The following is a 26,862-nucleotide window of genomic DNA, read 5'->3' on the forward strand; positions in this document are numbered from 1 at the left end:
TATGGAGGCAGGACAGGACCAGGCCAAGTGGCAGGTGGACAAAAAAGTGGCAGCCAAACCTGGTGTGTACCACCTGGCCAACAGCAAAGTACCACCGGTGGCAAGCGTACCACAGGTGCAAAGCCCTGGTCTAGAGAGATTAGCCTGTCTAATTAGGCCTTATCAACAAGTAAACAGCAAGTGTAATTAGGGCTGTCAGGTGTACCACTCTATGCCATAGTTTGGGCTAGTATGTAAACATAGGAGGTTAACCCTTTTGTGTTCCTAGGACACCAGAAAGTAAACACTGCAGGGTTTTTGTAAGATTTCTGTAAGTTATAAGAAAGAAATGTTTTTCTTTAAAGTTATGATGCTGTTGCTTATCTCCTTAGAGCAGAGAGGAAGCTCTCAGTTTAGGTCCGCTTCAAAAGCTGACAGAACCAACAGGTTTTGGACTAGTCCATCTCCTCACGATGGAGTCTCAGGGTTTCCCTTTGTTTTCAAAAGCATTTGCTGAACGGCCATTGTTAAGTCTGACTGCCAAAATAGTGTGCGAGTAGGGACGCTGGCTGGTCCTATTTTGGCAGTTAGACTTAGCAACTGCCATTTAGGAAATTATTTTAAAAAACAAAGAAAATGCTTTGTATCCCCAATGAGGAACGCGACTGGTCCAAAACATGTTGGTTATGAAAGATTTTAACTGCTTACTTTTTCACTATAGTGGTCCTTTTAAAATGGTAATTTGATAACAACCGGGAAGGTCAGGATGTACTGCTGCATTGCTGAGCTTATTTCAGTAATATCTCAGACTCTCATGTGCTGTGCTGTGTTCTGACAATAAACTGCTGTATGCATCTCTGTGCTAACACACTGCTGTCTCAGTTCAATTAATACTGCCATGCAGAGCAAAACACGTGCCATACATTTTTGTAAAGAGTAGTAAATGGTTGGCACTCCAAAAAATTGGTACAGACAGATCTGTAATTAGTTCTGTAATTAACCACTTCAGCCTTCAGTCGTTTTCACTTTATGCATCCGAGCAATGTTCACCTCCCATTCATTAGCCTATAACTTTATCACTACTTATCACAATTAACTGATCTATATCTTGTTTTTTCTGCCACCAATTAGGCTTTCTTTGGGTGGTACATTTTGCTAAGAGCCACTTTACTGTAAAGGCATTTTAACAGGAAGAATAAGAAAAAACGGAAAAAATTAATTATTTCTCAGTTTTCAGCAATTATAGTTTTAAAATAATACATGCCTCCATAATTAAAACTCACGTATTGTATTTGCCCATATGTCCCGGTTATTAAACCATTAAAATTATGTCCCTATCATAATGTATGGCGACAATATTTTATTTGGAAATAAAGGTGCATTTTTTCCGTTTTGCATCTATCACTATGTACAAGTTTAAAATTAAAAAAATATAGAAATATTTCATCTTTACATTGATATTTAAAAAGTTTAGACCCTTAGGTAAATATTTACATGTTTGTCTGGTTTTTTATTGTAATGTTTTTTGTTTTTTTTATATATTAAACATTTTATTTGGGTATTTTTGGGAGGGTGGGGTGTAAACAGTAGTTTTCTAATGTAAATGTGTGTTGAGTTTTATTTTTTTTTACTTTTGGTTGTAGTTTTATTTTTTGGCCACAAGATGGCGGCCATGAGTTTGCTTACATTACGTCACTCTAGGCGTAACATACGCTTAGAGAGACGCATGGGGGACGCAACAGCCAGAAAAAGCGAAGCTTCTGAGAGAAGCTGTCGCTTTTTCTGCAGGGGAGAGGGATCAGTGATCGGGCACCATAGCCCAATTCACTGATTGCCTGGCTAACGAACCGCGCGCCGGATGCGCACATGGCCTCCTGGGCGTAGCTAGTACGTCCAGGAGGCAGAAGTAGTTAAGATGATCCAAAATGCCAAAGCAACGAAGTACCTCTTTATCAAGAAAAAAACAGTGCAAGTTAATCTGAAAAACCACTCAGCAACAATAAATCACCATAATGCACAATAAACAAAAACATTTGAAGTTGCCCAAGAAAAAGAGGGTCACCATCGTGGAGGAACACGAGTACCAAACACTAAGGTAGAGAATGTGTGGACAAGTTTCAAAGGTGGCTAAAAGTGCTGCTAGCCTGGAAAGAGAACCACTATGAAAGTTGAAGACAATAAATGGGTCATTAGACTGGGAGCAAGATAAGAAGATAAAACGCCAACACAGGCTTTTTCCTCCACTCCCTCTTTACAGTTATCCTTATAATAATTTCTTTTTTTGTATAGCGCTTTTCTCCTGTCGGACTCAAAACGCTTGCGAGGTAGCCACTACAGCGCACTTCGTAGGCAGTAGCAGTGTTAGAGTGTCTTGCCCAAAGAACTCCTTACGGAATAGGTGCTGGCTTACTGAATAGCAAGAGCCAAGCTTTGAACCCAGGTCTCCTACGTCAGAGGCAGAGCCCTTAACCATTGCACTATCCAGCCACCATATCTGACACCTGTCACTGTTAGAGATAGCCAGTTTTAAATTGTGCAAATCATGATGCAAATCTAGCCCCCAAAACACAAAATGAGGTGGCAAATCAACATTCAACACTGAGGATCTCAAGGCTTGTGTTTGCGAAATAAATAAAATAGGAAAGGAAGAAGAAAACAATTGGAAAAGGATAGTCGAAAAATGGAAGTTGAAAAATGGCAGTTGGAAAATAATGGCAGTCAAAAAACAGTTGAAATTTGGCTGTTGAAAAATGACAGTTGAGAAATGGCAGTTTAAAAATGACAGTTGAAATACAACAGTTAAAATTTGGCAGTTGTAAAATAACAGTTAGAAAATGGCAGTTAAAAAGCAACAGTTGAAAAATGACAGTTGGAAAATGGCAGTTAAAATTTGACAGTTGAAAAATGAGTTGGAAAATAACAGTTGGAAAAAAGCAGTTGAAAAATGGCAGTTAAAATTTGACAGTTGAAAAATGACAGTTGGAAAATGGCAGTTGGAAAATGGCAGTTACAATTTGACAGTTGGAAAATGTCAGTTAAAAAACAACAGTTGGAAAATGGCAGTTGGAAAATGATAGTTGAAAAATGACAGTTGAAAAATGACGTTCAACTTTTAACTGCCATTTTCCAACTGTCATTTTTAACTGCCATTTTCCAACTGTCAAATTTTAACTGCTATTTTCCAACTGTCACATTTTAACTGCCATTTTCCAACTGCAATTTTCAACTGCCATTTTCCAACTGTCATATTTAACTGTCATTTTTTAACTGCCATTTTCCAACTGCCATTTTCTAACTGCCATTTTTAAACTGCCATTTTTTTAACTGCCACATTTCAACTGCCCTTTTCTAACTGTCTTATTTAAACTGTCATTTTCCAACTGTCAAATTTCAACTGTTTAAAGGACCACTACAGTGAAAAAAGTGAGAAGTTGAAGTAGAAATTAAGTGAGAGGCATATTGAGGCTGCCATATTTATATCCTTTTAAGCAATGCCAGTTACCTGGCTATCATGCTGATCCTCTGCCTGTAATACTTTTAGCCACAGCTCCTGAACAAGCATTCAGCAGATCAGGTGTTTCTGACATTATTGTCAGATCTGACAAGGTTAGCTGCATGCTTGTTTCTGGTGTGATTCAGACACTTCTGCAGAGACATAGATCAGCAGGGCTGCCAGTCAACTCATATAGTTTAAAAGGAAATGAATATAGCAGCCACCTGTTTAGACGAATATTAAACCGGGACCGGCGGCAGGAAACGGAGCATCGTAGGAGGACGGCACTGGACAGTACAGCTGCAGGGGGCCGATAGAAGCCCCAGATAAGTGTCAGCTTGTTTGATTGATTTTTAGAATCCCACAGAATCTCTTTAACCTTTTCGGGACCGGCCGCCTACCCTATTAAGGACCAGGCATTTTGCGCGGGAGGGGGGTGCGCACGTTCGGGGGGGTCAGGCGGCCGGATCCCGTCTGTGGCTGGCTGGATTTGTGTCCCCCCATGGTGGCCTGTGCCTCCCCCTTCTGCCAGCAGCCTTCACTCACCTTCCAGGCTCCAGCGATGAGCCGCACGGGACCCTCTTCTCCGGCCGGGATTTCCGTTCTGTCTGACGATCAGTTCCGGGTCGCGGCTTGATGACGTCATCAAGCCGGGACCCGGCGCTGACGTCAGACGGAGCGGAGATGCAGGCCAGAGCGGAGGGGGGTGCCGATCGTCGCGGGAACGGCAGGGAGGTAAGTGGATCCTCTTCTTTTCCCCCCTGCCGCCGCAGCTGTCAAACTGATCACTACGATTGGATGGTGATCGAAGTGATCACGTGATCAGCAGCCATACGCGATGGCTGCTGATCACTCGGGGGAGATGTCGGCTGTCATATGACAGCTTAATCTCCCCCTCCAGGTGCGCACGATCGCGTCGGGAGCGGAAATTGCGGGCCGGCGTAGATCCTACTCCACATCAGGCTAGAACAGCCACAAGTGTGGCGTAGAATATAATGCACGTGGTCCCGAAAAGGTTAAAGAAGACCTAAACTCAAGCACTACAGTCAAGGAAAACAAATGCTACTGCGTATGCGCACACACCGACAAGGAGAACTTTGGGGCTCCCAGAGCTGGATCCCTTCTACTGTGGATAAAGGGGGAAACCTCTTTAGGATACAAAGGCCTCCCCTTCCCTGAGGTAAGTACTTTTTTCTTACAGATACACTTTAAGAAAAGAAGAGGGCATATGAGAGGGGAAAAGTAGGTGGCATTGGTGGGAAAAAGGACTACAATTAGATTGCAAGCCTACATATTGTCAGTATTGGCAATCTGTAGGTAGATTGCCAATATAGGTAGCCTTGAGAGTTCCTCTCTTTACCCTCCCCCCCCCCCACACACATGCATACATCTGAACTGCTCGCGAGGAGACTTGGGCGCATGATACAGCTGGTATACGGCTATTGCTGGAAGCCGAATTGCAGTGTTTTAAAAGCAACTTCAGCACTGTCTTCTGATGGCGCAGAAGTTACTGACTGTGCGCCGCTATAGCCCTAATTCCTATTTCGGCCTATGATGGCGCCGGCTGCGCCCAAATCTCCTGCACTGTTATTACAGTGCTCGCCCCCCCTGCATAATTATAGGTAGCCTAGTCCCACCATCAGAGAGCTGAGAGCTAGGCAGTGACTCACCACAAAGTAGGCTCCACCCTTGCTCACTCCTTGCTGTGCTGCCCTGCGGTACAGTTCACACCTCAGATCATCGGTAAGCCCAGGGGAGGACTGGCCAGGGGGGATGGGGGGTGATTTCCCCCCAGGCTGACTCTCATTTAATGATTTAGGGCTGGTGCATGGCCTGCTGTATTTAGGTTATTGTATAAGGTAATGTGAATCACTAGGTTGGCTGAGGGAAATAAAAGTCCAATTAGCAATCAGAGGGCGGGAAAGTAAATATACACAGAACGATGCAGAGCAGAGGCTTGCCTGGAGGGTCCATGGGAAAAAAAACTCTGTCTGCTCTCTTACCATCATAGCTCCCAACTTTCCCTCTTTTGAAGGGACTCTTTGGATATAGGTGTGTGTGGGGGGACCATTTGGGCTGAGGCTGCCATGAGCATGGGCCTCTAGTTTGTGTTTTCCCCCCAGGCCAAAAGGTCCCAGTCCTCCCCTGGGTAAGCCAGTGAAGAGAAGTGACAGTCAGGCAAACGGTGCATGGTGACGGCACGTATACTTCAAATACTATTTGCCTGGCTGTCTCTTCCCCACTGATCTGAGGTCTGAAGTATGCCGCAGAGCAGCACAGCAGGGAGCGAGGGAGGAGGAGCCAAACTTTGTGGAGGCCGGACAGGACCAGGACAAGTGGCATGCGGGCAATAAAGTGGCAGGCAAACCTGGTGTGTACCACCTGGCCAGCAGCAAAGTACCACCGGTGGTACGTGTACCACAGGTTGAAAAGCCTTGACTTAGAGAGTCTCTTTTCCTTTTAGGTGGCAGCTGTGCCACATAAAATATTTAGGAATTCAGATTCCTTCAAATTTATCAAAACTAGTCGTACTGAATTGCAATTCCCTACTACATTCTATCTCCAGAGATTTAGCATCTCCAACCTAGAGTAAACCCTCTTGGTTGGAATGTATTAACGTTCTCAAGATGGATATACTCCCAAAATGTTTACATGTCATGCAGGCAATGCCTAGAGTTACCTAAATATGTTTTCAAAATGATTAGGTCGATGCTCACCAAGTATATCTGGGGCCCAGATAGCACACCGCGATTACGTTACTCCTTGCTTTGCAAACCTAAAGAAGAGAGGGGGAATAGGGCTCCCAGACATTGAACTCTACCATACGGCAATATTAATGTACCATATTGTTGACTGGTGCCATAGTAAAGATGCAAAGCAATGGGTTACTCTGGAATCCCAGATCCTGGAGCTAGATTTTAGAGCACTACCATGGACCCCTAGCATTTTTAGAAAAAAAAATTACAGCATAGTCCTTAGTAAAGAGTGTGCTTTCAGTCTGGGACGATCTTTTGCTTTCCAAAAGAATCATCTATCCCTGGACCGCATACGTCAATTTTTTACAACGTGGCTTTTCCTCCAGCAATGAAGACCAAGACCTTTCTGGGGCTAAGAAGAGTTGATTGGACCCAGATACAGAAGGTGCTGGCTAATGGATTCCTCTCCCTCATTTCTGATCCGCAGGGGGATAACAATCAAAGTACTTAGAGGTCTTACTGGCTACAGTATGGTCAATTAAATAACTATACAGTATTAAAACCTTTATCTTGCCTTACGAAGTTATGAGGAGTAACATGGTTTTTGAGGACCTGTGCGTAGGGGAATGTAGGCCTAGACATATACTCTCACAGAACTATCGGATTCTCTTGGACACATCTCCTAGTACTTTTAATTTTATACGTTCTCAATGGGGGATAGATCTAAGGAAATGTTTTTCCTATTATGAATGGAAAAAGGCTTTTTATCTTGCCCATTGGTCCTCAGTATCTAGCAAGGTATAAGAGAGAAACTATAGGATTTTGACTCGATGGTTCCGCACCCCTGGGCGGATCAGTAGATGGAGGACAGGATCTCCAGATACATATTGGAGATGTGGAAAACATATAGGAGACTATATGCATAGGTGGTGGCAATGCAACAGAATTAGTAGATTATGGGATCTTGCTTTTATGTGGTATGAGGATATGTATTCATGTCAGATCGATCATTCCCCCGAAATCGCATTGTTGTCTATGTTCCCCGGTTCAATCAAAAAAGCCAAAGGGTCACTACTGGGTCATATAATGGCATCAGCTAGGTATTTAATAGCCAAACACTAGAAGTCAGACTTTCGACCAGGGGTGCTGAGCTAGTGGAGGCGAGATGAGAATGGAAGAATTAGCGCTCACTGCCCAGGGTAAAAGAGACATATTTTGTGGACAATGGGCGGCCTGGATAGCTTTCAGAGAAAGAATTTAAAGTATGTTAGAGACGTATTAAGCCTCATAAGGGGCAGGGGAAGTTTCTGAGGTTTTTCTCTGGGAATTGTAAATTGTACCTGTCGTAAAAACCTTTAATACTTATTTTATTGGAGGAATTCAGATGATTTGATAAACAATATTTAGTAGATATATTTAAAGATGGCTGTGCTCCTTCCTTTATCCCCCCCCCCCTTTTTTCTTCTTTCTTTTCTCTTATCTCCCTCCTTTTTTCCCTTTTTTTCTGTTCAATATTAGATTAAAACAAGATATCTGAGTAGGTTAGTGGAGTACACAAATATGCAATATATCTAGTGAAGTATAGTGGTAACACTATGCTGATGGGTATTGCCTGATTTCATGTAGTAAGGATTTTGCATGACTATAGTGAGATTGTACTGATTGTGATAAACGTGTATTTTATGATTGCTCTAATAAAAATTGATTTACAAAAAATATACTGTGCATTCCTGTGAGATACTGTGTGATAGTGTGTGATACTGTGTGTTCCTGTGTGATACTGTGTGCTTCTGTGTGATAATGTATTGTACTGTGTGCTCCTGTGTGATACTGTGTGATCCTGTGTTCTCCTGTGTGATAATGTATGATACTGTGTGTTCCTGTGTGATAATGTGTACTCCTGTGTGATAATGTATGATGCTGTGTGTTCCTGTTTAATAATGTGTGCTCCTGTTTGATAGCGTATTATAATCCTGTGTGATAGTGTGTGATACTGTGCTCCTGTGTGATAGTGTGTGATAGTGTGTGATAATATGTGCTCCTGTGTGATAGTGTGTGATAATGTGTGCTCCTGTGTGATAGTGTATGATAATGTGTGATAATGTTTGCTCCAGTGTGATAGTGTATGATACTGTGTGTCCTTGAGTGATAATGTGTGCTGCTGTGTGATAGTGTATACTACTGTACTGTGTAATACCGTGTTCTCTTGTGTGCTCCTGTGTGTTCCTGTGTGACAGTGTGTTTCTGTGTGATAATGTGTGCTCCTGTATAATAGTGTATGATAATGTGTGATAGTGTATGATAATGTGTGATAGTGTGTGATACTGTGTGTTCCTGTGTGATATATGGTTCCTTAGGCTTCAGGGTATGAATCAGACCCCACAACTTTCCTTTTCTTAACATTTGATAACAGGTGCGCAAATGCAGTTATATGGCTATATTGTCATGATGAGCTAGTATTGTTAAAAATCTCTGAGGAATGAAATGACCTAAGCACATACACTAGTTATTAGCTAATTACTATACTTGTAAAAGAGCCTTTCCCAACTGCTGATTTCCAGATATGGGCACTAATCTCATATTTTTGATATGACAGCACACTTTATGAGAATTCTTTATTGAATGGAGTATTTCCATATCATATCCATTAATAACATAAAGACATGCTCTTGCCTTTGAATACATGACATGAGCCCATTCTTCTTCTGTTATCTTACAGTAGAGTGTGTGGCTATCTAGAAAAAACACAAATAATAATAATCTCCCAACCTTTGTAAACTCTGCCATACAGAGACATTGAGGAATGCAATGTATGGCCTTTCACCCTCTTTGTTTAAAGAAAATCAACTCCTCTGGTGCTGAAAGTGCATGTCTGAGATAGACCAGATTGCTGTTTGTTCCTCTTTTGAACTATCCTTTGAGCTTTGCCCATCAGACTTGCTCAATTTGATTTCCTTACATTTTTAAACCAAGGGAGTTAAACGTTTGTAGAGGGGCCATGAATTGCATTAGCCATACTCTTGAGATTACTGTAGTGAATCTGACTTTTGTAATTTCTCCAATTTTCCTCCTTATCCAGTACAAGCAAACAATTACTGAAATTGAGTTTCATTAAGCATCCAGATTCTCTGGGGTGAAGAGACTTGGCAGACAACCAAGCTCTTTGCCACTAGTTCACTGACCTTCTTCAACCCACTACAGAAGATGCAGAGAAGATGACAGCAGTGTTCTATGGGAAATAGAACTTTATCATGGACTGCAATAACTGATGTTACATTTTTACTTATATTCTGCTAGCCAACAGGTTTCTTTAACATAAATTAAAATGGTCATGGTCTCATGATTACATTTTGAACTGCTAGGAGCGTCAACAGAAACAGAACTGTATACTAGACTTCAGCAAATGATGCTATATCTTAGTTTGTTCACTAGCAGTATAATATAAAACATTGCTTAGATTGTGAGCCCTTCTGAGGGACAGCTAGTGACATGACTACAGGCTCTGTAAAGCACTGCAGAAGATGTCAGTGCTATATAATGATTCAATTATACAAAAATAATACTAATCCTTTGTCAGCATTTTTGCTAAGGTTCTCATTGCTGATGTAGGTTATTAAATGTATGTCCTGTTTGCAGCTCTTATCTCTGCCAGGACATAGATTTCAATAGGCTGGCTATTGTGCTTATGTTGCTGCTAAACTCAGCTGTCTTAAATATAGCTGAGCTTCATGCACCGGTCAGGATCCTGTGATCACTGTGAGCCAATAACAGTGATCATAGAGTAATAATATATAAAAAAAAAAAAAAAAACATCTGGTCTTTAAGGGCTTGATCACACTACCAGAGGTTTTTAAACGCTAGAGATTTTAAAAGCTCTTGCTAATGCAATGCTATGGGGGATTTTTACAAAATCACATTGCTCCAGTGTGAACACACTCATAGGATAACATTAGCAAGAGCTTTTTAAATCACAAGTGCTTAGAAAAGCTCTTGTGGTGTGAACAAGCCCTAAGGGACCAGAGCCTGCCGGCCTTAGAGTGGTTAAAGTCTTTTTGTGGCTATAATTGGTTATAGAAAAAGAATAGTAAAAATTGCAGATAATGTAAAAATAAACTAAAAAGTTTTGGATATATGTTTGCCTATTTCCAGAATTGTATTGTTGACTATCATTCTTTTTATTGCCTACAGAACAAGACCAGTAATCACTGTGGATATCTCCATATTGCTGCCATTTTCCATTAATATTACTGCACCACAATGTCATGATGGTACCCAGCATGTGAACTGTGTCAACATTTCTGTCTGTTTCCGGTTCCACGGCAAGCATGTTCCTGGAGAAATAGGTAAAATACATTACAATTAGTGATGATCGTAAAGTGCTAATTACATGAAAAATGATTCAATTGGCGTTAATGCGTGTTTTGCAGGAGATCGCACGCACCGATGTGCGCGCATCTCCCCTTGAATGACGGAGCTCTGCTCTGTCATCAGTCTCCCAGCGGTGATCGCCGTCTATTTACAATGTACATCGCTGAGATCTACGGCAGCACAGCATAACTCGGCTCTCTACTCTGGAGGCACAGTAGCGATCGGCTGTCATAGGCTGATGTCTATGACACCCGATCGCTGTGATTGGCTGGCAGGGAGAGGGAGGGACAGCTGGGGAGAAAAAAACATAGTAAAATTTATTATAAAAAAACAAAACAAACAACTCAGCAGCGATCGGAGCCCTCCAACAGAAATCTCTGTTGGTGGGCAGAAAAGTGGGGGGATCACTTGTGTGCTGAGTTGTATGGCATTGCAGCAAGCCCTTAAAGGGGAACTTCAGCCTAAACAAACATACTGTCATTAAGTTACATTAGTTATGTTAATTAGAATAGATAGGTAATATCATTTTTTTACCCACCCCGTTTTAAAAGAACAGGCAAATGTTTGTGATTCATGAGGAATGCCATCTTTGTCATGGGGGCAGCCATCTTTTTGGTTGAAAGGAGGTGACAGAGAGCATAAGACACAGTTCCAACTGTCCTGTGTCTTGATAACTACTCCCAGCTGGATGCGCTAGGCCTCAAATGTCAAATTCAAAATGTAAAAAAAAAAAAAAATTGCACCAAAACAGCAGAACGAGAACAACAACATCAGAAATCCCATCATGCTTTGCACAGCATCAGGGGGAAAATGCCCGGGCAGTTTTCTTCTGTGCAGCTAAAAATGAGGCTTGTATAAGAGAAACAAAGTTCTGATGCTGTAAAACTGTTAAAGAAACACCAGGCTTTTTCAGTGCTGCTGAGTCGATTTTTAGTCTGGAGGTTCACTTTAAAGCTGCAGTGGCCTAAATTGTAAAAAAATAGCCTGGTTACTAGGGGGTGTAAGTCTATGGTCCTGAAGAGGTAAAAATCGATTTTGTGTCAAAATTTTTGTAATTGCAAAAAATTTAAAATTACAAGTAATTTTCGGGACGTATCTTCATGTAAAACATGAAATTATGCTTTCGCGTTACTCGTCATTTTGAGTAAAACACAAATTACAGAATTAGGAGGGATTACATTGTGAGCGCCTCCTACACAGGTGCCCCTCAGCTTAGGTAGTGACAGGGACCCTACATGTTTAGTGACAGGTGCCCCCCCAGTGTAAGTAGTGACAGGTGCCCCACAGTTTAGGTAGTGACAGGTGCTCCCCCCAAGTTTAGTGACAGGGACTCCACTCACTGTCAGTCATCTTCCCCCTCCTCGCCGTTCCCGCTGCATCCCAGCAGCCAGTGTCAGACCTCAGAATCAGCCTGCGACCAGTAAGAGCGGGTGCACGGTAACCCCATGGACACCATGATGCACATGCGGAAGTGATATCAGTGCGGTGTCCGCAAGGTCCTTACGCCCACACTCACTGGTCGCCTGCTGATTCTGAGGTCTGACGCTGGCTGCTGGGATGCAGCAGGGAGTCTGGGATGGCTAGGGGGGATTGATGACCGGGGGGGGGGGGGGGCAATGATAACCAGGGGGCTCGTCTGCCCCTATTTGCGGATGCCTGTGGACACTGTATAAATTAAGGAAATAATAATGATCATATTAATTAGAATTTTAGCATTTTTCCATTATCAGGAACACATTGCTTGTAATAACTTTTACTTAGATCCTTGTTATTATATAGTTATTATATAGTGCATAGTTTTTTAATAATGGAACAGAATGCAATTGTAATTCCTGATGAATTACAGTCGAATCTAGGCCCACTGTGAAGGTCCACAGTGTATGTAGTCTACAAATACCGTTTTTTTCTTGGTCTATTTAGATTGGTACAATAATATTTATGTTGTTTCTAGTTTTGTGTTAAGTGAAATAAATGTGTGTATGTTTGAATTCACCACCTTGACTGTACTTTCATCTGTCCACAACATGTACTGTAGTTGTGTGAAACTGTAGGCTTCTGTAGATCACTGGGATGGATCAGTTCACAGTGTAAATATTTTGTCCACATGTCAGAGTTTATGAGCTGTTTGTGTTGAGATAACCTGAGCATGAACTTCAAAAGCATTTTTATTGATTGTAACTGTGTGGTTTGAGCTGATTGTGTCACGGTGTTAGATACATGTGTTCTTATGTTACATTTCTGGATTGATTTACTAGGAGGAGGACTAGAGCATGCAGTCAGGTTACAAGATGGTTTGATGTGTGTATTATGGAAATGTGTTGTATATAAGCTTGTCCCTGGAATTTCATTGACGGTGCACCCAATATGAGCACTGCCAACAATGTTTAAGAAATGACCACAGATGTGCGCCTGAGTGCAATAAAATGATTCCGCATTTGTCCTAGAGATCCTTTTGAAAACAAGTTCAGGAGCATAATAATGACAAATACTGCAAACCCGTTTCTTTAACTTTTTATTTATTTATTTGTTTATTTTTTTTTAAATGGGTGTTATTTACAATGGGCAAAGATTGTTTAAATAATTTATAAAGGAATATTGAAGAAAAATATTCCGTAAAGTTCCTCTTTAATTTCCAGTTCCCGTGCTCTAATGCTGGGGGGAAGGGTTCTGTGCACAGCTGAAGCTAGATGACTTGTGGTCTGTCAGTGTGACAGAGGAGCTGCCTGCTTGCTGATCTTTTTCTGATACATTTTATAAAGTCCTAAGATTAGCTTCCAAAGCATAGGAGCACAGGATCTTCTATGGGGTTCTTTGGGGCTATCAAATAACCAAGCCCTGAATGTTTCCATGTTATCCCTCTCATCTACAGGGCTCTAATACTGTTATACATGGTCTAGAGCTACTGGATATTACATATTGTCATAGCGTCAGGGAGTTGTTGGAACAACAACTGGAAATCCTCAGCTGTGCCTCACAGATGTTGTCTTCAGTGCACAAACTAAAGCTAAATGGTGTATATATATCTATATTATATATAGATATAGATATACACACTCACCTAAAGGATTATTAGGAACACCTGTTCAATTTCTCATTAAAGCAAATATCTAATCAACCAATCACATGGCAGTTGCTTCAATGCGCTTCAATGCATTTAGGGGTGTGGTCCTGGTCAAGACAATCTCCTGGACTCCAAACTGAATGTCAGAATGGGAAAGAAAGGTGATTTAAGCAATTCTGAGCATGGCATGGTTGTTGGTGCCAGATGGGCCGGTCTGAGTATTTCACAATCTGCTCAGTTACTGGGATTTTCATGCACAACCATTTCTAGGGATTACAAAGAATGGTGTGAAAAGGGAAAAACATCCAGTATGCGGCAGTCCTGTGGGCGAAAATGCCTTGTTGATGCTAGAGGTCAGAGGAGAATGGGCCGCCTGATTCAAGTTGATAGAAGAGCAACGTTGACTGAAATAATGACTTGTTACAACTGAGGTATGCAGCAAAGCATTTGTGAAGCCACAACACGCACAACCTTGAGTCGGATGGGCTACAACAGCAGAAGACCCCACCGGGTACCACTCATCTCCACTACAAATACACAGAGAGGAAAGAAGTGACTGGCATTCATTGCTTGTTGGAAAAAGCACTTGGATACTGAAGATACAAAAAATGTGCTCACCACTAATGAGTAGACATCAATTCAAAATGAAGAAGAAAAGCCAGTCGGGCAGCAGTCTAATGCTTCAGTGAAATTTTAATCCAAGGAGGTACAGCAAAATAACATTAGGAAGGGAACAAAAATGGCCTGACAGCAGTTTTGCAGGTTCCCCTTCTTTGTCTAACGTCTGCTTCGTCTAACGAAGCAGGGGAACCGGCAAAACGGCTGTCAGGCCGTCTTTGTTCACTTCCTAATGTTATCTTGCTGTACCTCCTTGGATTAAAATTTCACTGAAGCATTAGACTGGTGCCCAACTGGCTTTTCTTCTTCATCTCCACTACAAATAGGAAAAAGAGGCTACAATTTACACAAGCTCACCAAAATTGGACAGTTGAAGACGGTCTGATGAGTCTTGATAGAGTCAGAATTTGCCGTAAACAGAATGAGAACATGGATCCATCATGCCTTGTTACCACTGTGCAGGCTGGTGGTGGGTGTGTAATTATGTGGGGGATGTTTTCTTGGCATACTTTAGGCCCCTTAGTGCCAATTGGGCATTGTTTAAATGCCACGGGCTACCTGAGCATTGTTTCTGACCATGTTCATCCCTTCATGACCACCATGTGCCCATCCTCTGATGGCTACTTCCAGCAGGATAAGGCACCAGTGGTGCTCAGCAGAGCTCGAATATTCGAGTAGCTCGAATATTCGAGCTCTTTCTCAGCTATTCGAGCTCGGTATTCGAGCTCCGAATAGCTAGAGCTATTCGAATCGGGTATTCGAATACACTCGAATAGCCCATTCACTATTCGAGCTATTCGAGCAAAACGGCGCTATTCGAGCTCGGTACCGAGCTCGAATAGCGTCATAGCCCAGATTGATGTCCTTAGAGCCAATCAGAGGGCTCCCAGGCCCTCTGACGGCAGCCAATCACAGAGGGGGACCCTGGCCAGCCCCTACCCTATAAATAGCGGCCGCCATGTTAGGTTTCTCCGTGCTTGCCTGAGACCTGTACAGAGAGAGAGTTGCTCCTTTGTGCTTTGGCTTAGCAAGAGCTCTATTGTGGTCATTTACCTAGCGTTTTTGCTCACATACACCTCCTATATACACCTATATTGTTGTTAGTTAGATAGACATTGTATTTTAGTTAGTAGCTTTTGTGTTACATAGACAGAGACACAGCTGCTGCAGGCTTACACAGCTTTAGGCCTCAGGGCCTGCCTGTGTGGGCAGCTGTTCTCTCCTGTCCTCTGTTAGTATATTTCTCTCATCTATACCAGTATTTCTGCTGCTGTCCTTTACTACTGATTGATTCTGTATTTAGTATTGTAGTTAGGCTAGCCTAGGACACTCACTGTCACTGTTCATAGGCTAAGGCTAAGGCTACTAGCTCCTGCGTGTGTGCACTCACAGTCTTGTACACACACACTCTATTTCCTTCTGATTAGTGATTGATTATTGTAATTAGTTAGTTACTTACTGTTACTACTTGTTACTCTTACTGTACTAGGAGTCTAGGACACTCAGTCACTGTTCATCGGCTACTAGCTCCTGCGTGTGTGCACTCAGTGTCTGAGTACACACTACACACACTCTATTTCCTTCTGATTACTGATTGATTATTGTAATTAGTTAGTTACTTACTGTTACTACTTGTTACTCTTACTGTACTAGGAGTCTAGGACACTCAGTCACTGTTCATCGGCTACTAGCTCCTGCGTGTGTGCACTCAGTGTCTGAGTACACACTACACACACTCTATTTCCTTCTGATTACTGATTGATTATTGTAATTAGTTAGTTACTTACTGTTACTACTTGTTACTCTTACTGTACTAGGAGTCTAGGACACTCAGTCACTGTTCATAGGCTACTAGCTCCTGCGTGTGTGCACTCACTGTCTGAGTACACACTACACACACTCTATTTCCTTCTGATTACTGATTGATTATTGTAATTAGTTAGTTACTTACTGTTACTACTTGTTACTCTTACTGTACTAGGAGTCTAGGACACTCAGTCACTGTTCATAGGCTACTAGCTCCTGTTTGTGTGCACTCAGTGTCTGAGTACACACTACACACACTCTATTTCCTTCTGATTACTGATTGATTATTGTAATTAGTTAGTTACTTACTGTTACTACTTGTTACTCTTACTGTACTAGGAGTCTAGGACACTCAGTCACTGTTCATCGGCTACTAGCTCCTGCGTGTGTGCACTCAGTGTCTGAGTACACACTACACACACTCTATTTCCTTCTGATTACTGATTGATTATTGTAATTAGTTAGTTACTTACTGTTACTACTTGTTACTCTTACTGTACTAGGAGTCTAGGACACTCAGTCACTGTTCATCGGCTACTAGCTCCTGCGTGTGTGCACTCAGTGTCTGAGTACACACTACACACACTCTATTTCCTTCTGATTACTGATTGATTATTGTAATTAGTTAGTTACTTACTGTTACTACTTGTTACTCTTACTGTACTAGGAGTCTAGGACACTCAGTCACTGTTCATCGGCTACTAGCTCCTGCGTGTGTGCACTCACTGTCTGAGTACACACTACACACACTCTATTTCCTTCTGATTACTGATTGATTATTGTAATTAGTTAGTTACTTACTGTTACTACTTGTTACTCTTACTGTACTAGGAGTCTAGGACACTCAGTCACTGTTCATCGGCTACTAGCTCCTGCGTGTGTGCACTCACTGTCTGAGTACACACTACACACACTCTATTTCCTTCTGATTACTGATTGATTATTGTAATTAGTGAGTTACTTACTGTTACTACTTGTTACTCTTACTGTACTAGGAGTCTAGGACACTCAGTCACTGTTCATAGGCTACCAGCTCCTGCGTGTGTGCACTCACTGTCTGTGTACACACACTACACACACTCTATTTCCTTCTGATAACTGATTGCTTATTGTAATTAGTTAGTTGTACTTCCTGACTGTTACTACTTACTTACTGTACTAGGGACACTCACTCAGTCACCTCACCCACCAACCCACTCCATTAAAGTACCCCACTTTTCACCCGCCCTTTTAAAAAACTTTTGTCTATACGCCCAAAACATCGAAGATGTCTGGAAGTGGCAGCCAGCGCGGTTTGGGCAAGGGGAAGGGCAGCAAGGGAATCAGGAGGAGAGGGAGCAGCATTGTGGCAGGCCGCGGCCGCGCCACCATGCACAGTTCCGCAGCAGCAGCAGCAGCGTCAGTGGCTAACATTCCTCCCATAGCCACTGGCCGTGGACGCCTTGGGCGCCGCCCAGCAGGAGCATCTGCAACTCACGCTGCAGAGACACAGCAGCAGCAGCGTGTAGCACCTGCTCCGATTTTCCTCCAGCCGGGTCGGAAACGTCCCATTGAGGAAAAGCATGCAGACACTGTGGTGCAACTCATGACGGAGGATGAGCAGCCCGCCATCAGCTCTGCATCCGAGGCCTCCACCCTCACCACCACCACCACCACCCCTGTTCGCAGCAGCCGCCCAGCAGGGTCTGGGGAGGAGGCCAGTTCACCGTCACTCGCCGACCTGTCATTCAGCAGTCTTTTGACCACAGGCATCATGAGTAAATTGTCTGCTGTTGTTGGCGATCTTGAGGAGGAGATGCTGATGGGCACTTTGGGGGATGAGGGATTGGACAGCAAGACTGTGGCGACAGTCAAGCAGCCCATCCATGCATCAGGAGAGGAGTTTGGGGGGTCATCATCCCAGCAGGACATGTTTCAGGAGAGGGAGGATGATGATGACCCGGTGACAGACAGAGACTGGGTGCCACCACCTCCAGGGGATGTCGTCCTCAGCAGCTCTGAGGAGGAGGAGGAGGATGCGCTTGTGGGCCTTGCAAGGAGGCGCATCATTGCAAGCATTGGCAGCAGTAGGCAGGTCCCACAGCCAGCTGGTGTCTCAGGCTCAGCAGCAGCAGCAGCAGCATCTGCCAGTACCACCACCAGCCGCACCCAAGCCCCCCCCCCAACCACCACAGGGAGACAGGCAGCAGCGCTTCCATGCCGTAGGGGGATGTTTCTGTCACCAATCTGGCGATATTTCACCATGCCCACTGTGTACAGCAAGTACGCCACTTGCAACCACTGTCAGCGGAAGTTGAGCAGAGGTGCAGACCCCTTAAAGTTCAGCACCAGCTCGCTCATCAACCACCTTGCTGCGAAACATTTCCACCAGCATGAGGAGTTCCAGAGGCTGAAGGCATCTGGTGCTGGCAGTGGCACCACACCCATCACTGCACAGCCTTCAGCAGCAGCAGCAGCAGCAACAGCAGCCACCCGCCCTCCTGCTCCTCCAGCAGCACCAGCAGGAGTGCGGAAACGCACTGCTCCTCCCCCCTCTGCAACTCCTGCCGCCGACACTGAGGCCTGTTCTGGCAGCCAGTCCTCAGTGGCCTCCTCCGCTGTGTCTGCTGATTCCCGTGCCAGCAAAAGGCCACGCCAGAGCCTTTTGAGCGAGTCCTTCCAGGGGGTGGTTAGGGCTCTGCCTCCCAGCAGCCTTCGCGTGCGGCAGCTGAACGGCTTGCTGGCACGGGCCATGTGCTCCCAACTCCTGCCGTACACGCTCGTGCAGGAGGGGAGCGACATTCGTGCGCTGCTTGCTTGCGCAGCCCCAGACTGGCAGCTCCCCAGCAGACACTTTTTCTCCCGCAAGGCCATTCCTGCACTGCACCGCTTTGTGATGGCCAATGTGGAGAGAGGGCTGGAGCACGCGGTTGGTGAAAGGGTCCACGTCACCATGGACTCCTGGAGCAGCCGCTTCGGGACAGGCCGCTACCTGTCCTTCACTGTCCACTGGGTCAGCTTGGTGGAAGGGGGTGAGGATGGGAGAGCAGCAGCGGGCACAGCAGCAGCAGCAACACAGTGGGTGGTGCCACCCCGCAGGGTCAGGGGAACTGCAGCAGGTTCCTCCGATCCTCTGCCATCCTCCGGCACACCTGGCCAAACCCCCCGCCTCAGCAGCAGCGTGAAGGCCCGCCACTGCCAAGCGCTGCTGCACTTGGTCAGCCTTGGGAAGACCAAGCTGACGGCAACCCATGTGTTGGCCAAACTCCAGGAGCAGGAGAGGATTTGGCTGACCCCCAGAGGCCTCAGAGTCGGAAAGGTGGTGGCCGACAATGGGGCCAATTTGGTTGCCGCAATAGACAGGGGAAACCTGACCCACATCCCCTGTCTTGCCCACGTGCTGAACCTGGTGGTGCAAAAGTTCTTGCGCACCTACCAGGGGATGGGCGAACTGCTGGAAACGGCAAGGAACGTTGTGCGTCACTTCCGGCGCTCGGCTGCAGCCTGTGCGAGCCTGGAAGACGTGCAAAAGGAGCTGGATCTGCCACGCCATCGGCTGATCCTTGACGTTCCGACTCGCTGGAACTCCACCCTGGCGATGTTGGAGCGTCTGGTTGAACAGAAGCACGCTGTCAACCAGTACCTTGCCCTGGCCACTGTTTCCGCCGCTCAGAGAAGGGACAAGACCAGCAACATCCCGTCCATCGTCCCCGATGATGACTGGAGGCACATGCAGCAGGTGTGCTTAGTGCTGGCTCCCTTTCTGCAGGCCACCAACATGGTGAGCAGGGACCATGCTATGGTCTGCGAGTGGGTGCCCCTGGTTTGTCTGCTGAACAGGGCCCTCGATGCTTTGCTGGAACAGGGAGCGGCAGCCTTGGACCAGCAGGAGCGGCAAGCAGCTGCACAGTCCACCTCTGAGGGGGAGGAGGAGGAGGACTTGGTGGAGGTCCCTGACCTTGCTGCTGATGAGGGGGAGCAGCACAGTGCAGCTGAGTTGGTGCGGGGGTGGAGAGAGGATGAGGCTGACGAGGCAGAGGAGGAGGATGAGGACAGCAGCACTGCCGTCGATGTGCCAGCAGACGTGGCCCGCCTCTTCCCAATGGCAGCGCACATGCTGACGTGCCTGCGCAGGGACCCCAGGGTGATCCAGATGAAGCAGAGGGAGGACATCTGGATCAGCATGATGTTGGACCCACGCCTCAAGGGGAAGTTGAGCCAGTTCCTGCCGCCTGCAGGAGGAGACCCAGCGCAACAAATAAGGAGCTTGCAGCAGGCCCTTGTTGAGCGCTTGGAGGAAGCCTTCCCCCAGCCTTCCACCCCCACTGTCCAGCAGCCAGCACAGAGGCAGCAGCAGGTGCCTGCATCCAGCAGCAAGCGCCCCACAGACCTGCTGTCTCTCAGCCACGAGCTCTACAGGACTGTAGAGGCTCCGGCAGCAGTGACTAGAGAGGAGGTGCATGCAGCAGCATCCTCCTCCGGTCACAGCCAGCGCCTGACCCGCATGGTGGCTGACTACATGGGGTCCTACAGCGGGCTTGACAGCGATGCCCCTGTTGATCCCATGGAGTATTGGGTCAAGCGCCTGGAGATCTGGAGCGAGCTGGCGCAGTACGCCCTGGAAGTGCTGTCCTGCCCCCCTTCCAGCGTGCTGTCCGAGCGCTGCTTCAGTGCAGCTGGTGGCGTGGTCACCGAGAAACGCTCACGTCTGTCTCACAAGTCTGTGGACAGACTGACGTTTCTCAAGATGAACCAGGCGTGGGTGGAAGGCGAGTTCCTGGCCCCTGTTGTCGGCGAGAGGGGGACATGAACTGGCTAAGAACCATCGTTAATGTGCCTTACCACCCTTTACCACCTCCTGGCTCCTGCTCACTAAGCCAGCCTGGTTCACTTTGACTATTACGTCGCCTGCAGCCACACATTTTACACCTACAGTGGGCTGCTGTGTGCTGCTGCTGCTGCTGTCTGTCTGTGTTTCCCACCGCCAGGGTACACAGATTTACCTTCTGCTGCCACTCTGCCACCAGCTATTACGTCAAACAATAGCTATATATCTGTGTAATTTCTTTTACAAACAAAACCAAAAAACCATTAAAAAAAAAAAGGTTTAATTTTTCTGAGGTGCCCGGGTTGAAAACTGTGTTGTCCCAGTTGTGTATTGGACACAATGTGGGCTGCACGACCGCTGTCTGGGACCTCCTGTTGTGTTTATTTACGGCCTGGTATCACCGCTAGGTACCAGGGCTATTATGTCACGCTGTCTACCTGCTGCCACACTCACACTACTCCTCCATTACTCCTGCTGCTGCTGTCTGTCTGTGTTTCCCACTGCCAGGGTACACAGAATTACCTTCTGCTGCCACACTGCCACCAGCTATTACGTCAAACAATAGCTGCTCACATAATTACTCCTCCATTCCTCCTCCTGCTGCTGCTGCTGTCTGTCTGTGTTTCCCACCGCCAGGGTACACAGATTTACCTTCTGCTGCCACTCTGCCACCAGCTATTACGTCAAAAAATAGCTATATATCTGTGTAATTGGTTGTAAAACCAAAACTACCAAACCTTTACAAAAAAAGGTTTAATTTTTCTGAGGTGCCCGGGTTGAAAACTGTGTTGTCCCAGTTGTGTATTGGACACAATGTGGGCTGCACGACCGCTGTCTGGGACCTCCTGTTGTGTTTATTTACGGCCTGGTATCACCGCTAGGTACCAGGGCTATTATGTCACGCTGTCTACCTGCTGCCACACTCACACTACTCCTCCATTACTCCTGCTGCTGCTGTCTGTCTGTGTTTCCCACCGCCAGGGTACACAGATTTACCTTCTGCTGCCACTCTGCCACCAGCTATTACGTCAAAAAATAGCTATATATCTGTGTAATTGGTTGTAAAACCAAAACTACCAAACCATTACAAAAAAAGGTTTAATTTTTCTGAGGTGCCCGGGTTGAAAACTGTGTTGTCCCAGTTGTGTATTGGACACAATGTGGGCTGCACGACCGCTGTCTGGGACCTCCTGTTGTGTTTATTTACGGCCTGGTATCACCGCTAGGTACCAGGGCTATTATGTCACGCTGTCTACCTGCTGCCACACTCACACTACTCCTCCATTACTCCTGCTGCTGCTGTCTGTCTGTGTTTCCCACTGCCAGGGTACACAGAATTACCTTCTGCTGCCACACTGCCACCAGCTATTACGTCAAACAATAGCTGCTCACATAATTACTCCTCCATTCCTCCTCCTGCTGCTGCTGCTGTCTGTCTGTGTTTCCCACCGCCAGGGTACACAGATTTACCTTCTGCTGCCACTCTGCCACCAGCTATTACGTCAAAAAATAGCTATATATCTGTGTAATTGGTTGTAAAACCAAAACTACCAAACCATTACAAAAAAAGGTTTAATTTTTCTGAGGTGCCCGGGTTGAAAACTGTGTTGTCCCAGTTGTGTATTGGACACAATGTGGGCTGCACGACCGCTGTCTGGGACCTCCTGTTGTGTTTATTTACGGCCTGGTATCACCGCTAGGTACCAGGGCTATTATGTCATGCTGTCTACCTGCTGCCACACTCACACTACTCCTCCATTACTCCTGCTGCTGCTGTCTGTCTGTGTTTCCCACTGCCAGGGTACACAGAATTACCTTCTGCTGCCACACTGCCACCAGCTATTACGTCAAACAATAGCTGCTCACATAATTACTCCTCCATTCCTCCTCCTGCTGCTGCTGCTGTCTGTCTGTGTTTCCCACCGCCAGGGTACACAGATTTACCTTCTGCTGCCACTCTGCCACCAGCTATTACGTCAAAAAATAGCTATATATCTGTGTAATTGGTTGTAAAACCAAAACTACAAAACCATTACAAAAAAAGGTTTAATTTTTCTGAGGTGCCCGGGTTGAAAACTGTGTTGTCCCAGTTGTGTATTGGACACAATGTGGGCTGCACGACCGCTGTCTGGGACCTCCTGTTGTGTTTATTTACAGCCCTGGTATCACCGCTAGGTACCAGGGCTATTATGTCACGCTGCCTGCCTCATTGACTGCATGCTGCCACACACTCATCCTCCTCCTCCTGCTGCTGAATTTACCTCCTGCTGTCTGTGTTTTTCCACTGCCAGGGAGCACATACAATGGCGCTTCCAACATGCGTGCGCCACCAGCTATTTGTTGTTACGCTCAAAAATAGCTGCATTTCTTTAAAAAAAAAAAATGAAAAGAGAAATAAGTGAAGAAGAAGAAGACGATATAGGAGAAGATGAAGAAGAAGAAGATGAAGAAGAAGAAGAAGAAGATGAAGAAGAAGAAGAAGAAGAAGAAGAAGAAGATGAAGATGAAGAAGATGAAGAAGATGAAGATGAAGAAGATGAAGAAGAAGAAGATGAAGAAGATGAAGATGAAGAAGATGAAGAAGAAGAAGATGAAGAAGAAGAAGATGAAGAAGAAGAAGATGAAGAAGATGAAGAAGAAGAAGATGAAGAAGAAGAAGATGAAGAAGAAGAAGATGAAGAAGATGAAGAAGATGAAGAAGATGAAGATGAAGAAGATGAAGATGAAGATGAAGATGAAGAAGATGAAGAAGAAGAAGATGAAGAAGAAGAAGAAGAAGACAATATAGAAGAAGAAGAAGAAGAAGAAGAAGATATAGAAGATAAAGAAGAAGAAGAAGAAGAAGAAGTATATACAGTACTGAACAAAATTCTGGACACAACTTCTCTTTTCACCTTTTTTTTTTTAAAGGAACATCCCCACATAATCACTTGCTGTTGTTACTTGGAAAAAAATATGTTTCTTGCATCATTCACCCTCAAAACAAGTGTTGGGAAGCTATTTAAGGCCAATTCGAATAGTCAGCTCGAATAATGAGCTCGAATACCGACTCGAATAGTGAGCTCGAAGTCCGAGGTCGAATCGAATAGTAAAATTTATTCGACTCGAATATTCGACTGACCTCGAATAATTTACTATTCGAATTCGACCAAACTCGAATTTTAAAAAGGGGTATTTGAGCACCACTGTAAGGCACCATGTCACAAAGCTCAAATCATTTCAAATTGGTTTCGTGAAAATGGCCCACATAGTCACCAGATGTCAACCCAATAGAGCATCTTTGAGATGTGATGGAATGGGAGCTTCGTGCCCTGGATGTGCATCGAACAAATCTCCAACTGCAAGATGCTATCCTATCAATATGGGCCAACATTTCTAAAGAATGCTTTCAGCACCTTGTGGAATCAATGCCACGTAGAATGAAGGCAGTTCTGAAGGCGAAAGGCTGCCAAACACCGTATTAGTATGGTGTACCTATTTATCCTTTAGGTGAGTATGTATGTGTGTGTATATATGTATATATATATATATATATATATATATATATATATATATATATATATATATATATATATATATATATATATATATATATATAGTGTGTATATATATATACTGTATATATATATATATATATATACCTCTGGATTATTTCATTTTAGTACCTGGTTACATAGAAAGGGATGTCTACCTAAATGTGTGTTTTATAGTTAATTTCTCATGATAGATCATGTCTTACAGGTTTAACCTATAACCTGACAGCTGATATTGAGAAGAGAGAGAAAAGTCAGCAGCCCAGAGTGTTCTTGGTTCTGTCAGGAGAATCTGTTGCTCATATTAGTGAGAAGATCCAGCTCAGCCACATGAAAGAGAAATGCCACCAGTATCTTGCACATGTGAAGGTAAGTCCTGTTTATCTCAATTTGTCAGTCAGTCTTCTGGTATTTTTGAGGAACTGCATTTGCTGAAACAATATTCAATACATTTTCTTTATTTTCTGATGAACTTTATGTATTAGCAAGTATGAGCAAATGTATTACTATGTAATATGGACAACGGTTTAGAGGTTTCTAAAGGCAATGAAAGCCAACTCGACTATCAGCAGCCTCATTTTGTCCTTTTTGGTCCTTACACAAGGTTAAGCTCTGTATACATGCCAGATAATGACCGTCTCTGCTGAGAATCCAGAGTGTGTACAGCAGTCCCCGACCCCTCCTAACCTCTTGCCTAGTTTTCCTTCCTTTTGGATTACGGATGTGTCTGTCAGCCTTGGCCGTGCAGTGTCACCCGAGAGATCAGGGACTGATCCCCCACTAGGTGACATTGATCTTGTGTGTTAAAAGCCCCAGGTATAGAGATAAAACTGTTTTACTGTTTTCTAGAGACTCCACCGGCACTGTCCGCTTTGTGACAAATTTTGTTGTAGGATCATAGTATGTGCGCTCATGCCCATTGCAAACAGAGTTTAGAGCATTGTGGTGTAATGAATTGTGTTATTTTATTTTTGTGCCTGTGTATCCATACTCTTGGTTCCATATATGCATCAGCTTAAGTGCGTAAGAGCAGTGAAAGCTTAATGAAAGCTTGGACCCTGGATATGGAGTCTGCTATTTTAATTACTTGAACATAATGCTTAGTGTCTATTATGCTCCTCCTTTGGCTTCAGTAGTGTAAATCATACATGCTGCCAACTGAGTCAGAACATATATTCTGCATAAAGGTTCTAGGTCAGTGATTCAGAAAGTATTTGATGCAGAGGATCAGCACATCAGCCAGACAAGTGTCATTTTCAAACAGGAGCTATGTCATGGCTCCTTCCATATTCTGTCAGTTCAGATTTCCTTTAACAGACACTAAATTGGGTTAGAGAGAAAAAGGGGTCAGAACCTCGTTTTGCCTTTTGATGTTTCCTAGAAACAAGTAGGGGCAAATAATTTTGACTTGCCAATGTAATTCATATTTAAAATTATTAGTGCCTTAGGCAAGTGATGCTTGAGTATCAGACTGCTATGCTTGAGCAGCAGTTGGCAGATAGGCTCCATGATACATGTATCATGCTGACCCCTACCTCCTTCTGTGTAATACAAAGTTCCTTCATTATAAGAATTGGATCAAAATATGCTGCATGCTACAGATCTTCTGCATATCTCATATTTATCCTATTTTGAGGTGCTTTACAGTTCCAGCCAGCTGCTTAGCAGAGACGGTGATTGGGTGTCTATGATTATCTTAGTGAAACAGAAAATGTGGACATTGTTGTAGCTGTACATTTTTTTCTTTAAAGAGATTAAAGCATAAAAATGAGAAACTGTGGACTGCCATTCACCAAATTGTGAGTTATGGCCATGGGTGCAAAGACGCATGTGTTAAACATTGTAGGTGGCTGCAGACTGGAATAGAAAGGTCAATATTTCAAAACAAATAACAAAATGGGGTCTAATTTTACTGAATGTGGAATAAAACATTCAGTGATTTCTGAATTTAAATGTTTGAGTTAGCAGTTATTTTCTAGTGCACCCTTAGAATTCAATTTCTGGTTCTTTAGAGTTACTGCACATTTTCCACCGTGGCCTCCAGCATCACCTCTACACCGTTAGAGAAAATCGCCTGTCACCTCATTACCTCCACCAAGCAAACCACTGCATCTTGACTGGCACCTTGAGACGGTCTTTTAAGTTTCATACCTGTTATGTAGCCTGTATTATTATTACCAGTATTTCATAAATGTTCCCAGCAAGACTGCTGCTGTGTAAGTAATTACAAGACAGAGTATATAGCTCATACACCACTCAACATGGATCGAAACATGCACAGGCTGCTAACATTTTGCTATGCATTGAGTTTCATGTGTTGTACTTGTTTAGCCTGCAACAGAGCAGTAAAGTGTTTGGTACCGGTTCTTGTCATTCTGTTGTGGCTTCACGTTTTGAGCCCCATTGATGGCATAGAACGGCTGAACCTGACCGCTGCTTGATGCTACATGCAGTGTCCAAAAACTTTTGATCAACCATGACATGTGCACAGTTTACACATG

General features: G+C 44.4%; 1 protein-coding gene across 1 annotated transcript in view; it reads left to right on the forward strand.

Moving 5' to 3' along the window:
• ITGA9 (integrin subunit alpha 9) overlaps window positions 1-26,862 on the forward strand; it is a 565,489-nt gene that overhangs the window by 202,755 nt on the left and 335,872 nt on the right. The window contains exons 14-15 of the mRNA XM_068236571.1: window positions 10,357-10,511; window positions 24,570-24,730. Coding sequence (XP_068092672.1) covers window positions 10,357-10,511; window positions 24,570-24,730 — 316 coding nt within the window. The remainder of the gene's footprint in view (window positions 1-10,356; window positions 10,512-24,569; window positions 24,731-26,862) is intronic.

Source organism: Hyperolius riggenbachi, chromosome 5, assembly GCF_040937935.1.
Source record: "Hyperolius riggenbachi isolate aHypRig1 chromosome 5, aHypRig1.pri, whole genome shotgun sequence".
Taxonomy (NCBI): Eukaryota; Metazoa; Chordata; class Amphibia; order Anura; family Hyperoliidae; genus Hyperolius; species Hyperolius riggenbachi.